The sequence below is a fragment of the Lepeophtheirus salmonis genome, chromosome 4 (assembly GCF_016086655.4).
Source record: "Lepeophtheirus salmonis chromosome 4, UVic_Lsal_1.4, whole genome shotgun sequence".
Lineage (NCBI taxonomy): Eukaryota > Metazoa > Arthropoda > Copepoda > Siphonostomatoida > Caligidae > Lepeophtheirus > Lepeophtheirus salmonis.
In genome coordinates this window covers 50,678,098-50,697,527 of record NC_052134.2, presented here as the reverse complement: position 1 = coordinate 50,697,527, position 19,430 = coordinate 50,678,098, and the positions used below count along the sequence as shown (strand labels likewise).

Below are 19,430 nucleotides of genomic sequence, written 5' to 3'. Positions count from 1 at the left end.
TTTGATAATTCTAAATTAGTGCGATTGGTTCAGATTAAATAATTTGTACTAACTCTGGGACTGTTTATAAAATATTGAAATTTTCTTTATAATGTAAAATTAATATGATTGTTTATACTTCAAAAATTCATATAAATGCAAATATTTACATGTATGAGTTGAAATAGAATAAAATGTCAATAATACTAAGGGTTTAACGGGGTACGGTCTTGAATTTTTTTTTATTAAGCGTCTATCCCTCGTAAAAGTGCGACACAGCAAAAAATAGAAAGCTAGGTAAGATAATACAAACACTTTTCTATTAAAAACTCTGTATATTTAAAAGATCTAAAATGTTACAATCATTATTTGACTGAAAACTCTTTATTATCAATTGGGGACCGTTAATGTAGGATTGATATTTTTCTGTATGAAGAATAACCCTTACTCTGTGGGAGAATTAAGGCAGTTATTTAGGCCAATGGATATCATATTCAAACTTCATATTATAATATCATCTATGCTATTAAATAAACCCCAAAAATTCGTCCTAATGGATAAATTAGACGGATTTGGATGAGACCAATGCTTGTTTCATTTGTCTTGCACGACCATTTATAATATTTCAATGTCATTATGTAGGAGCGATCGTGAATTAAACCTACACATATATTATTCTAGAGAATAATATCTCTGTATGACTTTGTCCACTGAGCTTAATCGCTCCCTAAGGCCGAATTTTATTATAATATAAAGCCAAATTAGTTATCTTACAAAAATTATAACGGGTCTTAATTTTTCCAGCCCAAAACCCAACACTAAAATTCTCTTTCTACTCCCTACTCATAGCCTCATCAATTAATCATTACGAGGGTCTTTGTTGATTGTATAAACGTACATGAATATTTCTCTCATGAGGAATAAATTGTCCTATTTTCATTGTCTATGAAAATAATTATTCTACATATAGAGGTAAACATAGCTTAATGGGGAAAGTAATTAAAGCATAATTATAATACCTGATGTACACACAGAGTCATTAAGAACCGAATACTGGGTGACATATATTTATTGCTGCTCTTTTTTATTGGTAATACGTGTAGAGGGGATACTGATCTTTCTACTTGTTGAGCAATCTTTCAACATCATTAATAACATTCAATACTTGAGGCGTTGGATTTTCTTCAAAGCTTTTAGCATTAGGCACACGCACCTCAGCACCTATTACTCTTATAAGCAAGGCAGAAAGATAATCACACCAGCAGCGTAGATTTATCATCCAACTCCACTCTCTGGGCATCCTCCGTCAACAGAGATGATATGGTTTGTTTTTATGACGGATTTATTGTTGGGATCAAAGTCCAAGGGTCTAATGAATCTCAGATATATAATTTCATAAGATATACTTTCTTGTCTTAATGCATTGGACATAAAAATCAACTCCAATAGAATTTGAGTGATATCTGTTCCTTCTTTCATGATCTTTGATTTTTGTAACTTGAATTAAACGTTTATTTATAATAAATAATTATCAAAGTAGTTGGTACAATTAAATTTCTTAGGATCTCGCCTTTCAAATGATATATCACATATTTCCATAGTTGTAAAGATGTATATTCAAGAACTAAAAAGACAGCACACATATGATTTGATGGTAGTAGAACGACCAAAAAGGGAGCACCCTCTTTTTGCCGCAAGCAATGCCCCCCAAAAATATGATTTGAACCTGATATTGTACCGGTTACAGATCAGCAACATCATCTGTGAATAATCTCAAATATATTTCCCTACACTTTTTGACCTGGTCTATCTCTTAGAGTTTTTTGACCATATCTTTGTAATAAGCTAACAATTGATTTGTATCGTATGATCCATTTCGGTAGAAGAGTTTTTGTCAACATTTGCCTCGTGATCTGTACTTGAAATCTAAAATCAAGTTCCTCGAGCAGTTGTAAAATTTTTACCTGGAAACTACCATGTTTCTTCTTATTCTTCTCATGGACATGGTTGGATCCACTTTGATAACCCCTACACATCTGTATAGGATTTCTAACGCCTATATAACCGGTGATAACCTCTTCATACTTTTCCCTATCCTCCTTACGTTTTTGGATCGTCTGGACGGTCCTGTTATTTAATTTTAAGATGTTGACAATTTTCCTATTTGATCATTGGGCTACGATCAAATCAACTATCTATTGTATTTATGTTTTTGTATCGATATTTTTACTCCAATGGGAACATATCATTTAAAAGCTAAAAGCCCAGGTAGTTCAATGATACCAACGAATTTTAGAAACTTTTGAATATAAGTTTAATTTAAACTTTAAAAAAGTTAATTTATGTAAGTGTTACCATGTATAGTGTAGATGTATTTAATGAGATCTAATGAGATGTAAATCCTATAATTTTTTTAGCTGGCCCAGTTTTTTTGGAATTGGTAATCTGAAAGATGAATTTTCCTTTCCTTCGTAGATGTCATTATTATTCAATACTGAGTGGTGATCATCCTTTCCTAAATAGATTCAATTACAAACAAATCATAATAGAAGATTTGTGTGTGCTCATAAAAGACGGCAAGTACCCCTGAGGATTTGCTTATTTATTGTCGACATTTATAAATGTCCACTATGAGTTATTTAATGAAGTATATAAATCATGATGATTTTTGCTATAAATATTTTTGTCTCTTTGTGTTATTTTCTTTCTAAAAATCACCATTTTTAGCAGATTCAAATAATGTTAAAATATAAAATTAGAAGATATTATCTTTTTATAGAATAATAGCACATAGGTTCTCTTAATACATACTTACATAATCCCATGAAGACATCTTTTATTTCTTCTAAGCAGTAGCATACTTTTTATCGTTTTTTTATGTAAAAAAGGAATAAAAAAAGTATTTACAAAGTTCTGTTTCGAAATTTAGACTTTTAGAAAATAGAAATGTTAATTTTGAACACTACAAACCATAAATAAAGTTTATTTCCAATATTTTTTGAATTTATACATGAATAATAGATTAAAGTTTATAAACAACAAATAAATAGTAAATATTTTGGGCAAGGAACCTCTTTACTAATTCTATCAAGTGGATTTATTGTATATCGAATATATTCGTTAGTCTTTTTTAAGACTTTGCTTAGGGGGTTCCATTGTGCATGGAGCTTGTATTCACTTCTTTTTGACCAACTAAGCGGTATTTTTTCTTTATTTCTATTAATATAATCGTACTAAGGTTGCACTGATACATTGGAATTGGTTCAATACTGCCGATTCATGCTTTTTTAAATTATATACAGGGTGGTCCATAGAAATCGGAACACATACTAATTCAATAAGTAATAAGGTTGAATGATTGAAATTAATTCATATTTAAATAAGTAAATTAGTTAGACATCAAAAACAGCCTGAGATCTTTAGCTTACGTACAAGTCAAGAAAATGGCACTTGAATGTGATCAACGAATTTCCATTCACGTATTCCAAGCAGTTGGACGTCTCCACCACCACCGTCTACGCTACCAGCAACTCCAAAACCTTAGAAAGGAAGAAGGGCTCTGGCAAAAAACCAAACTGGACCTCAAGGAGTTAAAGAAAACAGCCCTGGCCAATCTCCTCAAGTCCATGTGGGCCCATGCAAGAGATCTTGGGGCTTCACACCAAAATGTCGAGAGACCTATTAAAAAATTGCGTAGAAGGAGTGTTGGGAGGGTGGATAGATCACTTTTGACACCAGCAATGAAAAAACCCATCTCCTCCGTTGTAAGAATATTTTTAATGAGTCTTTTTAGTTCTTTGGAACTCTTTTTTTGACGCTTTTGGGGCACTGCAGCCATGATGCCACACTATGGACTACACTTTTTGTATGGATGTCGAGGGCAAGGCCTACAGTATTCTTCATTCAAACACCAAGACCCTCAAAGACACAGTCATCCAACACTGGTACGCCATGATAGAGAAATCCATTCACTGCGGGCACCAGGTCTTCTGCCGCCACACAGAGGAAAGAAATGGGCCTTTTTCATGTATAAATTTTGTAAATTGACGGGCCTTGGACTTCTGGCTCACATCATCTCCTGACCTCAACTCTGTGGACAATTATTGGTCAATCACTGTGGAGAGAAAGTAAAACAGCCTACACTACAACAGTATTCAGCCAGCAGGGTGGTATGGAAGATCACGCCCATGTATAATATTTCCTCAGTTTTTTTCTAATTACTTCAACGCGTCGAGGCTATCATCATAGATAAATGAAAACACTTTGAATACCTTTAAATAGTAGTTATTGAACTCTCAATTTACCAATTTTGAATTAAAAAGTATACTAAATAATAAAATTATGGCTTTGAAACCATTGTTTGAATAATTTTAAATCTATAAATCCCAAGATAATTTAGCTATAAACAGGGGTAAGAAACATGGAATACACTAACTTAGGGTTAAGTCTAGGGTCTAGTTATTTCTTCTTCCAGTTTTATTTCAACAAGCAAATTTGGCAAAAAATGTTATTGTAAGTCGTAAAACACGAAAATGACGCTTAAAAAATTTAATAGATCCAGTTTAGGATCAATCAAAAGTTTAACATACAAAAAGTAAAAGTTCAAGAAAATTATGAATGTTAAAAGTGATGTGGCATGTTTTAAATTAAATTGATTGTCTGGATCAAAAAATACATTATTAGGTTTAAGGGAGCATAGGAAACTACAAAAAATAGCCGTTCCAGTCATTTCTGTGTTTGCAAAGATTAAGTTAATTAATTTAGAAAAAAATAAATGTGTTCTATTTGTGATGTGTGATGAATTATTGATTATATTCTTTGAACTTGCGCAAATTATTCTCAAATTCCCTTTAATCGACCTACCGAATGGCTGGTCGACTCTAAATATATTTATTATTCATACGCACTAATCTATCTTTAATTCAAAATTGATAGGATTCTTTCATATACGTGAGTACATAGTCAGCCAACATCCCTCTGCCGCCACTATCCCCACATTTTGGCAAATGGTATGGGAGCAAGACGTCCAACTAATCGTTCTTCTCTCATCCATTGACTCTCAAGAATGCTGCTCCTTTTGGAGCACTTCCGAGATTCATGGATCTCTACAATGGGAAATAAATGGCTATCAACGCATGAAGGTCACTCTACTCGACGATGTGGACACTGCTTCCAAAAAAGCCATTCGAATTTCACTCGAGGTAAATGTTGTAAAGGAATGCTATACACATTAAGTGCTGAAAAAAAATGATCTTCCTTTTATTTGGACCCAATAAATTGAATTAAAACAATCGTGTAATGAATATATTAAGGAATTAAAATAACTTTATGAATTCAACTAGAAATTTTATATTAAAAAAATAATAATTGATTAATATATATCTTTTCATTAATTAAGATGTAGATTAAACAATTATTCATAATTATGCTAATTATAGAAAATATACCCTAAGTAGGTCACAGAAAAGGGAAGAAAAAAATTAGTACACGTCTGTATGACGTTGATACATTGATTTGCAAAATTACTTATCTTCTTTTTTTCTTCAATGTATAGTTTATTCAATGTGATGTTGGAAATATTCAGAATGGAATTGCTTCAATTTCCAGAGAGGTATGGATATACTATTCACCTAATTGGCCACAGCAATGTTCTCCTCTATCGACCGTGTTTGATCTGATTAAATCTGTGGATGAAGAGCAGAACCGCTTAGCTGCGAATGCTATTTCTTCTGGGCCTACAGTCATTATTGATCGGTAAGATTAAATTAAACATAATGGGGAACTAAAAAAAAATAGTCAAAATAGAAAATAAAATAAAAAAATATAAATTGACTTAATTTGATATATATATAAAATACAAATTCTGACAATTATAATAAAAAAATTTGTCAATAATTTCATTTACAGCGCTTTAAAATTCCATTACAATCAATTTTTACATTGAGTGTACCATTTTTTTTGAAGGCATTTTCACTCCAAACTCCTAATTTAAATTTTTTATTTGTATAATTATAGTTTAAAATTATTAATAAATGTGATAGGATTTCTGATTTTTATTGATAATTGAGTAGTAAAAAATGAAGAAAAGTATCGAAATAAATGCGCGTAATACTCAGTACTAACTGAGTACATTTATTAATCAGTGACATGTTTTGAACTAAAATACTCATAATATGAGACAAATTAGAGCATTATTGTAAATAAATGTTAAAGAAATATACTTTTTATCAACAAACTTGAATTTATAAAAATCAATCTTGATTTAACTTGAAAATGTTTAAGGAATATCGTAAAAAGCAAGTAAGTCTTTGGCAATCTAAGCTTAGGTCAATTGACACATGAAAATTTCCAGCACAATAATTTATTTGGTTTTTATTTTGTCTTCTTTAAAGATACATCCAATGTTTCTCAATCAAAATAATTCCAAATTATTATTAGAATAAAAAACAATTTAACTTTTGTAAAATTTCCTATCAAAGCCTGAGCATTTTTTTAAGTGTAAACTTCAATATAAATATAATTTCATATATTAATGCTACATGTTGTGGATAATATTAATCAACAAGATCAAAATGGTTTTAAGAAGGATACCATCGTTGATCTAGTATTACAATATCTTTATTTTTATCAAATTTATACTCTTCAAAATAGTTTTATGCCAGGCATTCAAATATCTATACCCACAAAAGGAAATGAACTCAAATGGATAAATTAAATTATTCTCGAAGTAAAGGGATTTTTGAAAAGTTTTATTTACATATTATGTACACGCATTTCTTTAAATATACGGTGAATAGATTTTTTATTAATATATATTTCAAAAGATTGATTATAACTAAATATTATATGGATTATAATCATTTGATGGTCTGATGTATTATGTATATTTAAGCACAAGATACCTATTTTTAAGCACATCTATATATCTAAAAGAATGACTTTCTTTTTGCACAGAATAAAAAAATTGTCCTTTTTTCTCGAACAACAAAAAAGGTACAGGCAAAAAATGATAATTGTATAATATAATACAGATTAAAGCTATAGGAACTGTTGAATATGTAAGATAATAGCTACTTGGACACCCTCTTTCTATTTAACACTAAAGGATATCATTTTGATACCTATTTGGGATGTAATGAAATATTCTGAGACACTTCTTGATTGCTAGATTGATTTTATAAGCTCTTGAATTTTCATAATTCATTTGATTAACCAAAAAAAAATTAAATTAAAATTAGTAATCGTTTGGTGGATATAAAGAACACTACCTAGACAGACGTGGGTATCATATTTGCTATCCAATCATTTCAAATAATAATTTTGTTCAATCATTGCGTATCAACATGCTCAAGCAAGTTCAAACTTGAATGTACAACTCTAGAAAGAAATCGTGTACCTTCCTTCTTTACATATAAACATCGATTTTGCTGAACTGCCCATTCTAACTTCACCTTTTAATGTGGAAGGATGTCCAAAAAAATGATCCATTGACGAAATAAAGCATCATCTTGTGTCCACATCGTACTCCGATTAAGAATGTGATGATTTCGAATTGTAACAGGATGACGAATATGTCCAATCAAGTCAATCAAGTACTTCTGATTCTGCTGACTATTCTAAAGTTTTTGACAAGCCTGTCGCATTGTAATTTTGTTGAATATCATTACATATAAGTTTTGGTAAATGTTTTATGTATATATTTATTTACAACTAATTGTTATATTAAACATTTCAATAAATGCCATGATGACATCAAGTGAGAGTCAATGTATGTCGGCAAGGATAACGCAATCTGGCAAAAACAAATAGGAGATCGATAGATTTTATCACTTTTTACCCAATTAAACATTTTGAAGGAATTCCAAGGTCCTTTATTGTTTGTAAAAGGTAACGTCATTACAGATACGAAATATTAAAAATAATTTAAGGATTTAGGGAGGGTCGTTACAATCCGTCGATCTAGTGTTAAAACCTAACAAGATTTAACTTTTTAAATACTAACAGGAAGTCAAATGTCTGTCGAAAAATTAAAATTACTCAAATGAATCTTTTTTATATATAAGCTTTGCTTTCAGCTTGGATTTTTCACATTCCATAATGTTGTCAATCGTTATTATCCATTAAAATCAGATTGATTTTTGCCACGATACAAGCGCCGTGCATCTGCAAAGAAGTCGTGCCGGAAGCTAAACAGCCCCTACTAACCGAGTGGGGAAATTAAGGAGCGTTGAATATTACTCCATGACTAATCAGTAACCTCCATGAATTCACACTTTTGACGGAATTAACAAGATATATTCTTTAATAAGGAGAAGATTGTAGTCAGGAGCGAAAATAGCAGGAAATGATAAAGTTACGTCATATGTGGTATCTAAAATAATTACTGCATACATTGCAATTGTTGGAGTGTTTGGATATGAAAAAAGCTCGGAATTTCGGAGTATAGGATAATTCGATTTTGTATTTGATTCAAAAAATAAACCTTCAAATTTACGTATAAAAGTTACTTCGTGAACGTGTTTTGATTTACATATCTGTAAAATGTCAAGGAGAAAATGATTTTTTCAAAAATTTCCTTAAAATTTTTTATGATGAGTACCTGATTTTTATAAAGGGCAAAACAAAAGAACAACTTTTACGCAAAACAGATCGAATTCACTGAACAAGTGCTACATTATTAATTATGTTGTATCCCACATTGCTACGAGTTATTCAGCGTCGATGAACTGACCAACATTGCTTAAATAATATAGATAAATACTTGTGATAGGAAGATTAATCGGTACCGGATAATCGGGTGATTTTCTGGAAACGACATCAGTAAAATAATGCTTAATTTGTGAGTCCGTTTTTATTTATTACTGGTAAAAATCAGGAATTTTGGTTTCTTACTTGAATATTTAATTTTTGTAATTTTACCATAGAAAATTTAATATTTGAATTTTTATTTTTTTAACAATTTAAATTTTTACATTTTTTTCCGAAATATGTTGTTTTATTTTTTGAAAATAGCTGTGGACTTTTGAAATTTTTTTACAATTTTTTTTTTGTGAATATCTATGGATTTTGGAGAATTTTTGAGAATAACCAAGGGTTTTACAGTTTTTAATTAAATTTTTTGTCAAAATTTGTGTTTGATTTTTAAAAAAATTTCCCATGTCAAATTGTATATTTTGAAATTTTGCAAATTGTATGCCAAAAAATTTAAATTTTTAATTTAAAAAAATATTTAATTAAAAATCACTTATAATATTGAATTCAATGTTTATTCGACATATAAGACGAAGATACAAGGTAATAGTTATTTTATAACCCAAAATTACCTGTCAATATACGGTATTTAAGGTACAACATTACGTGCCCAAATAGGCTAGATAGAGACGACTCTGCACTAGCCAATTGATTATTTTTTAGCCCCGGGTTAGTGTCTCTGTAGAGCCCTACTTATAACTTATCACGAAAATCTTCAGTGTTATCCTTCGTACTTTATGAGTACATGTACTTTATACTTAGACATTTTTTATCACGAATAACAGAATAATAAAAACAGCCTTATGAAAAAAACACTATTCAGATTGCAGATTATAAAAAAACTCAAATTCTTCTAATTTATATCTCTTGCATCAACTATACCCAGTCTTCCTTACACATATATTTATATATAAAATACATATATAATTCTGCAAAAACAAGAATAATACTCATTTTTAATTAAATAGAGACATATCTATAGAGTGAAATCTTGTACTGACTTGGAAAATTACAATATGTGTCCATCATTCAATAAGGGAAAGAAAGAGAGAGAAAATATAGACATATAGCAAAAAAAAAAAGACTTATCTGATTTCGCACATTTTATTATTCAATTCCATGCAATTATTTATGGTCTGTTATTGTATGAACGTTAGGGTGAGCCTGTACTTTGTCAAAACATGCTTACACTTTTCTAGGTGCTACTGTGTACGACTACCTAACAAACACATCTGTTCAATTTCATTGAAATATATTAACATTTACATTGAGTACAGTGTTTGGCAGAATCAAAACATGGACTAGAGAGTTTGCTGTAGACATACTTCAATATTTATTTATTTTAAATTATAAGAAAAAAACCAACAAAAACATTAAACATACATTTAAGCATGGCCTTAGCAAACTAAGTATTTAATATGGCAATCTTCAATATCAATAATAGCATTTACACTTCCCTGGAAGGCCTTGCAGGAGTTGATGTCAAACTCCCTAGACAAGTGGTCCCACGCATCCACTATGGTGTCCTTCAGTGAGTGGACATTTGGGATGTGGAGTTTTGTTGTTTTCCATCTCCATAGCGCCCCACACAGATTAGACCAGTGGGTTTTAATATGGCAAGGAAAGGGCAACATCTCATTGATTATTGAGCCTATTGCCATTCATGACCTCTGTGAGAAGGTTTTGGGAGGACGTCATGTATGAGAATAATCTCAAGTGCCTTTTTGATGGTATGGGTATCCGAGGAAAAGTCGTTGGCGAGGGGATTCACTGATTTGGTGGGGTACTCCTTGATCTTCTTCTCCAAGCTGGGCAGGAACTCCAGATCCTTCTTCAAAATGTGCCAACTAGGGGTTCCTTTCCCAGTAAAGTCTTTTCCATCAACTCTTATCTTGGCCACCTTGAAAACCAGGCTCCTGGAACACTTCACAATGTCCATAATCCTCGTTACTTCAACTTCAGCATCTACGAGAAATGAGATGTGCTGGCCTTTGATTACTCATAATGACGAGATGACGAAATGTTTATTTTAGTTTGTTTATATACTAAGGTTGGCTAAAATAGAATGTTAATCAATAATCACTAAACCTTTTCATAATAAAAACCTTTTTTTATTAATTATTTATTAAATTGTCATAAGAAAATTAGAGGTTAAATTGATCTAAGTATGCATATTTAAGCTTTCGAATTCAGGAATGTTTTTTTATCAATTGTTATTACTTTTAACTATGTTCTACATGGTAATTTCACTTGGAAATATTACTCTGAATCGAAATCATACACTAAGAACTGTATTTTTAAAAGAAGGGTTTAATGGCCAAACATCTTTTTCTGGTCATTTTCATGTCCTACCCTTTAAATAACAATAATAAATGTGGGTTTGAGGCGGCAGACGTTCCAAGACAAGAATTTTGTTGCATAGAGTAATATGTATTAAATAATCATACTTTTTGGTACTGCAAAAAAGTTAAGCATTATCCGTCAAAATCAAATTCACCCTAATGTACAGTGTACACATTTTCAAATAGAAGAAACAGAAAAGAGGGGAGCATTAATGAGCATATGCAAAAGACGTTATGGTCTTTGTATTGCACAATATAATATAATTAATCTCTAATTTATTAACTCTCATAATTTAGCCAGTGCAATATATGCAAACTTACTGTTGTATACAAAAACAGGCCCAGTAATAGCTGTGCATTGGGAATAGGACTTGCTATTTAGTTTGTATACTTTATCGCTGTTTTGTTGTTGACAAATTTTGTCATTTGTCTCAGATTAGTCCTCGACCTTTTTTTTTGTCTACTTGCAAAATCGATCCTGGAAAGAAAAAATAAATATAAAGTTATTCTTTTGTTCGTAAGTTCGAATCTCGGTCAATTCTATAGAAAAAAATGTATATACCTGAAATAGGTAAATTGACTTTATAATATTATTGTGTCAGTACAACTCTGACCACTCTAGTCTTAGGACCAGTCCTTGAGATCGGTCCTTAACTATTGGTCCTTGGATTTTCCCATAAAAATATGGTTTTTTATAAAGCCAAATAAGCATAATGGCTTCTCTATTAATATAATTGCGAATATAGTACAAAACATATTTCTGTACATATTATAAAGCAATCGAATCTATACGTTTAATATTTTTATTTAGTTATTTAATTTATTGTATAATATAATTGAATAATTAAAAACAGGAAAAAAACACCCTTAATGACGTCACAAGGGATCGTATTTAGCTTTAAGGACTGGATGAGACCGGAGCCAGTCTTATGTCCTAAATAACGCTTCTTCAGGTATATATGTCAAGTAATCAGATGGATTGATTGTACTTCTAAAATGTCTACATATAGCTAATTGGTATACTTTTAGTTGTAAAAAATAAGAACTGAAGGGAGCGCAAAATTTTTTGTTATTGCAATTTGAACTAAAATGTTATCACTACTCATTAATTCTTGAGTAGGAAGCATTTAAGTATAATGTGGGTTAGATCATTGATAATGGTTAGTAACTTTAGGGATTTTTGGGAAAGTTCTATGTGGAAGTTCTTGTGGATCTCGGATTAGAATCGAGGATGGACATTTCAAAAGTTCTTACTCATATCCTTGCTAGATACATACATAATGTTTAAATGATTTGAATTTAAAAGAATGTAGCTACAAACTATATGAATGTTGGTTTTTTCCCCATTATTTAAATTTTTAAGCCCCGAAGATTATTTTAGATGTTGAAAAAAATATTTAAAAAAAAAAAAAAAAAACACTCTATTGGCCATGAAACCAGAAATTTTTGAGCTCATCCGTCAGTATCTTTATTGTATTGCTCAACCTTTCCTTCGAAAAGAAACAGAGAAAAGGCTACAAATCAGTGGCTAGTAATTAGCCAATTCTTCTCAACTATAAAATGATTATACAATAATTGTGGGGAATTGTTCAGAGCTTATAATCAGCTAATTTTAATTCAAACAATCGACATTCAAAACACTAATTATGAGATAAGAAGCAGGCACATTGACAGCTGACAACAAAGTATACTCAATATGTTTGTGTTATTCAGGTAACGCTGTGTCTTCCAACAAATGGCAAAAAACGTAGAAATTTTGTTGATTAGTGTATTTTGTAAAACATACCTAAGGTTTAACAAAAAGAAAGCCATTAGAAATCTATATTTGAATAGATTTTCTATTTTCTAATAATTTTTATCTCTTTGCCTATCAAAAAGTGTTTACATGACGGCTAGACTCGATGTTTTCCATAATTTTATCCATATTTTCGACAACTGTCCTTCCAGAGCCTGATGCATCTAAGACATCAAAATTACCTGAACAGAATCAACAAAACCACAATTGCACGTAATTGGCTGTTACAGTATCAGGACCATCATCACTATATTTACATTTTCAACAGCCTGAATTGTGGTTTCTCCTTGCTCAAAGAAAAACTGTCAAATTTGGCATGTTTATTGTACTGACGTCCATTTTTGACGCGCTCTCAAACAAACCTGAGTCTTATAATCACATAACTGTCAAAAAGTTTTTTTTAGTACGAAATTTTATATTTTTAGCACCATCTAGCCTAAACCGATCACACTTAAACAACGTGAGAAACACACTAATAAAACCTTCTATTTTATAATACTTACTTTTATAAAATTGTAAAGTACTGTTAGGGACTGTAGCTTTCTTGATTATTTGAGAAAATGGGGCTTTCTAAACTTTCCCAGTCTTCCTATAGGCCTAAATATTAGATATAATATTTAGGTACATAAAGGGTTTGGACTTTTATTTAGGTGTTATTAAGATCATTATTAATATTCCATTTAAAATACTTCTCGTATGGATTATTTCAAGTATTAATCTTGGTAAAAAAATACTTATTTTGAGCTACAGATACAATGAAATGCCCCTCTCCTTACTTTCGATCTTTTTCACCCTTCTTTTGTGATAAAGGAGAGAAAACTTTTTTTCAACTTTTTTTTACTTTTATCGAATATATATGTATATATACAATTTATGTTTTTTGCTATATATATATATATATATAGTGGGGATCTCATTTCAGGGAGGGTTAGGGTTTCTATTGTACTTACAAAATAAGTGAAACATAATTGATGTTTCTTGAATCATTTAAGTATTAGTCATTTGAGGCTGTTCATGTACTGAAAAGTCCCGTTCTTACCCAAGAAAACACGTTTTTTTGGTTTAAAATCGGTTTTTTAAAATATACGTTTTATGTAACAGAGTTGTCAAAACACTCTTCAAACCCCTTGCTGAGCTCATATGGTATTTTTCCCCTAAAAAAACAGTGCCAAATTGCAACAGGATCTTTTTTAATCCTCTTTTTTCAAAATAATATAAGATGCGTCCGACTTAGCGCAGTAACTCGCAAATTAAAGAACAAATTGTAAGTAAATCTTGACAGCTGTATAAAATGCGCCATATATGTGTGAAGCCCGGGAAGTTTCAGTCCATGTGCATTGAAGAAAATCGTGATTTTGGGAATATTTAAAAAACAAAACTAAAAATCAATTTAATAGCCCTGACAATTTAAAAAAATATGATTATAAAGAACAGCTTAGCTGTAGTGACGTTTCCTTAGATCAGCTACAATCAGCTGTGACAAGGGTGGAGGGAAAAATAAATTAACAAAGGACATTGGCAAGACTTACTCCGAAGTCAAACCTTCAAGTCTACTCGGATTCTAAATAGGACTTATAACTCAAACTCTGCAACAAGTCCTCAAGGTTTACCTCTATTATAACGAAGTAATAAGTTATAATATTCCAACAGCAGAGGAATACAATTTCTTGCTGATCCTTTGTCGTATATACATATTGCTATATATTAGCCATCATATTATTTTAATGAAGAAGTTTAGAATATTAATATTATGAAATATATATATCTGATTCATTTTAAAAGCTGTGATTAAATTATATGATAATGATTGTTTGGGACTACTTAAAAGATAGTTGGAAGTCCGTATAATTAACATATTTGACAAACTATCAAATGATTTAGGGCCTTTTATACCTTTCTTTTTTTGGAAGAAAGGTTGCTCCTACAATAAAGGTAAAGACATGATCCCATAGTGTTCTCTGTCGTTTCTCCAAAGTTATTATATTTTTTATGACATTATCTTAAGCGTGGCTTCATTGCTCATCCGTTCTCACATCCCCATTAATTGATCTATAATAACACATAATTGAACAAAATATGTCCATGAATTAATATTGACGGTATTATAGCTTAACAAAATATAATTAGAATTTCATCATTTTCTTGTAACTTTGTTCAAAATTTTATTAGTGTTGACGTATCACAAAATTTCAAAGACTTATTCTTCTATCTTTTGCAGATTTGGATCATCCCAAGCTGCCACTTTTTGTTCCTTGAAATCCCTATGGCATCAGCTTCATTTCGAAGGAGGAGTAGATGTTTTTCAAATGGCCAAACTTTATCATTTCTGCAGGCCAGGAATATGGAGAACGCAAGTAAGTATTTTATATCACTCATCATATATAGAGATGCGATTTTTGTATGTTACAAAGAAAAAGGCGGGAGCAGGGCTGATGGTACTACTGAATTAAGTCCCTTGTTCCCATCAGCTGTCCGTTATATGACCTTGGGATATAAAATGAAATACTCAATTAGAGAGGATAACCTAATGGTTGCGATTATGTATTATAATTATTTTTAAAATAATATTAAACTGGTTTTAATTTTTTTTCCAAAATGTTGTTTGGACTGAGTCCAAAAATCCTTATTAAAATATTTTTTTTTATAAAAAAGGTTAAGCAAAAAGGGCTTAAAAAGTGCGCCCTATATAATGTAGAAAAATAATTAATATTTCATTTTAATATAAGAAAAAATAATTTATGTGGAAAAGCTTAAAAACTCTTTTAAAAGATTGTCTATTTATCAATAATAGTTATTTTTTATAAGTTTATCTATTTGGCCTTATGTGGACTATTTTCTGATAAAAAACAATAATTTCTTTAAAAATGAAATTTAAAAACTTGAAGGACGATGTGTCCCATGTGTCTTGTACTTGATCTTTCTTCATTTTTTTACCAAAAAAAACACAACTTTTCTGACTATGTCCATTATTATTTTGTTAAAAAAAACAAAAAAAAAAACTGTCTAATATCGAGCTAACCCTTATTATTTACTTATCTCAATTAACCAAATTTTGAGAGATGAATAGTCTTTTTTTTTATTAATTTTTCTACAAGCAATGTTGTAGAACACATAATTAACTGTCGATTACTAAGAAAAACATTTTCCTACAGTTTACAATACCTTCATGCATGGATACATTGTAAATTGTCTTACTTGTGGGCCCAGTCTGCTCCCTTATGGCCTTGTGGGACAATTCTGCACGGAGGGGCACTTCTATCTCTATCTGCTTCTTGTATTGTATGCTTATAGTTGCGACTGGGACAATGTTTTTCTTAGCAATCGACAGCTAGTTATGTGCCCTACAACGATATTTATGGGAAATTTATAAATAAAAAAATGACTCTTAATATCTCAAAATTTGCATAATAGAAATGAATAAATAATAATGGTTGCCCAAGTATATATTATAATTTTACTATGATTTAAAAAAAATTATACATTATTTAATTTAGAAATAAAAAAACAATAATACAAAAAGTGTTTTCTTTTTCTAATCCTACAAAACTATATTGTTGATCCACAAAAATCCCATCTCCAAACAAATATAAATAAACTTCATCCCCTTAAAAATCCATTTTTCAGGACGAATACCTATTTATGTATTGTGCCTTAGAAGCATATGTAACAAACAATGGAACAACGATCCCATCCCCAGTGGACATTGATCAATGGAAGAATGGATTTCAACTTAATGGGTGTGTTCGAGTAAGTCGTGTTTACACAGACTCAGTAACAAGAGTTCTTACAGAGAATGGAAGTATGAGTGATTCATGTCTACTACGTATCCCACCCGAGGGGCAAGAGTCCGCCACACTCCTTCGGCATCACCATCACCACCACCACCATCATCATATACACTGCTCGTCGACGACTCCGGATGATGATCCGTTGATGTCCACATCTACAGAAGCACAGCATTCTCAGCGTCTCTGCGTTCCTTCAAATTCTACATCTTCATCCACTTGCTCCACGGCGGGAATATCCTGATAGGTCACCAAAGAAAATCTTCTTCAAGAATATGCAAGATTTTCGTATACAGTGTAAATCCTAGAGAATATGTTTTATATTTACATACAAAGACTGAGTCCGATTTTCTATTGTACATATGACCATAATCATGTGGTTACTAAATGTTATGTTCCGTTCTTTTCATTCTATTCCTATTAAATTAAATCCATATTTCATCATTCATTCAGTTACATGTTCCTTTTGTAAAAAAAAAAAAACTTTTTATATATGTGAGGAATAAACATACAAAAATAAACGGAGACAAATTGATTTTTAGGCATAATGCATTGATCCCTAAATATCTTTTTATACAGTGTACCCCTAATTCCACTTGAATGACTTTTAGCTCTCGTACTAATGGTCTGATTTAACTTACATTGATATTGTTAGAAAGAAAAGAGACCTACAAATTTTTAAATAGTTTTTTTGTTTTTTTTAATCGTCCAAAAAGTAAGCAAATTTTATAAAAATAACTAAATCAAGTGCTCTCCATACGCACACAGTTCCTTCTCCATCCTCTCCTTTAGTACACATCTAATTGACATTGGATGCCTCAAAGTGAGTGTTTCATGTCCTACTAAAATTGTCTGAGAGAGCCTCAATGCTAGCGTGGCTCCTTGCCTGAAGGCACTGATTACCTTATGAATGCTCTTTACATAGTAACCGATAAACTCTGTGATGTAGTAGTCACGTGTCTCTGTCAAATGTATGGCCTTGATGACTTTGCAGTTATTACTTTTGGGGGTCACAGGCACCATATTGAAAATGACCAAAATCACTAGAATGATAGTCACGTACAGTTTCTGAATTTGATCAGTAATATTGTGTTACGGTAAAGCAAAATTAATATTTTTTTCTAACTATTATTTTGAGTATATACTCATATATTCATTTGCAAATATAAATTGTTTTTAGAATCGTAATTATTGTGGACCATGTAAATTCTAAGGACTCTTCCTTATGGGAACAAAAAAGCCCTCCCATAGAACAATCTTTGTCATGTAACGTCAACATATATATCAGTCGATTACAATATTATAGATCAATATTCCCAAATATATATATTTACTAATTACTTTAACTAAATCAAGAATTATGGCAAATTTTTATTTAGGATGAAAGATACTTGAAGTTTTACTAAACTACATAATTAATTCGGAAAAGTTCAAGTTATTTTCTATAATATTCGTAAAAGGGATGCCTTCCAGAAGACAATCGAAAATTTTGGGACATTTTTAAAGACCTAATTACAAGGACGGACGGGAAAGATTTTAAGTACCATATTAAGAACCATACAGTTCTGATTTTTAGCTTTCTGTTTGTTTTATTTTATAAAAAATAACCTTAATAACTACAGAACTAGAAAAGTAAAAGTTACGTCATTAAATTCATTTTATTTCATATATTCCTAAAAGATGCTGCATGTTAAGATTGATTAATTAAATCCGGAGATAGCCAGAAGAACATTGGCTGTAAGAAAAATATTGTAATACAATGTTTCAAAACTCTCTTCGATATAAATTTAAAAAAAAAGACAAGGCAGTATTTGCATAAAAAGTAATAATCTTTATTTTATATTGAATCCCTTACATTCTAAGGTAATTGAAATACTTCTATGCAATTTGGCTTTAAATGTGACACAATATATAATAGTCTTATTTTATATTTATTGGAATAATATTTTATGATTCATAACGCTAAATTTCGATACCCAAAATAGATTGTTAATATAAATATGTCATAAATAATAAAAATTTAATTTTCACATATGAGAGATTTGAAAATGATAGAAATCTCAGCGAGTATTTTTCTTTTTCTTTTGTGAAACAGCAAATATCAATAGTTTAATTAGTTATTCAGCACTGATCTCTGTATGTAGAAGGGTCATCCCTCAAAGAAACATAGTTTTTATAACATTTTCTCATATATCACTTCCATGCTCAGGTGAGTTTTGACCTTTTTACAATGTTTAACTTTGTAGGAAATATTTGTAACTTTGTTGTATGTTTGTTCCTCACATATAGTTAAACTTTTGTCAACTTTTTTATTTTTCTTCAATATTATTATATGATATTACTCATTCAAAATAATTACCTATCAATAAATTCATTGTCATCAAAAGAACTCAAAGATTAATGATATTATTAATTAACTTTTTGAAATACATACTTATTGTTCGTTACCTGTACTAATATTAACAATAGAGATGGTATATTATTAACAAAAAAAAAAATATATATATCTAATATCTATAGTTTTCAAGATTTTCAAACAATAATACATATTAATTAATCACTCAGCCTTCATTAGTGCTCATATTTCAATGGACCACTCGGTAATCTAATAAATTATCATAAAAGCTTCGCTTTTCAAGATGTTTTCAAATTTTCAGGACAACCATAATATTTTTAGGTTCATTTATGAGTACTTACCGTTGGGTTATATTCAATACAACTCTATTTATTTGGGTGGCTAAACACCTCAGACAAATACAAACGTTCGTAATGGCAGAG

General features: G+C 30.5%; 1 protein-coding gene across 2 annotated transcripts in view; it reads left to right on the top strand.

Annotated features, from left to right (window-relative positions):
• The window catches only part of LOC121116142 (putative receptor-type tyrosine-protein phosphatase mosPTP-1), an 87,320-nt gene extending 68,200 nt beyond the window's left edge, over positions 1-19,120 (top strand). Inside the window, exons 16-20 of one of the 2 annotated variants that reach the window (XM_040710375.2) lie at positions 4,915-5,180; positions 5,534-5,733; positions 15,086-15,221; positions 16,492-16,604; positions 16,658-19,120. In XM_040710375.2, coding sequence (XP_040566309.2) covers positions 4,915-5,180; positions 5,534-5,733; positions 15,086-15,221; positions 16,492-16,604; positions 16,658-16,676 — 734 coding nt within the window. In that variant the 3' untranslated portion in view covers positions 16,677-19,120. Of the gene's footprint in view, positions 1-4,914; positions 5,181-5,533; positions 5,734-15,085; positions 15,222-16,491 lie in introns of both variants that reach the window. The other variant, XM_040710374.2, reaches the window with a different exon arrangement.
• The last annotated feature ends 310 nt before the right edge of the window (positions 19,121-19,430 follow it).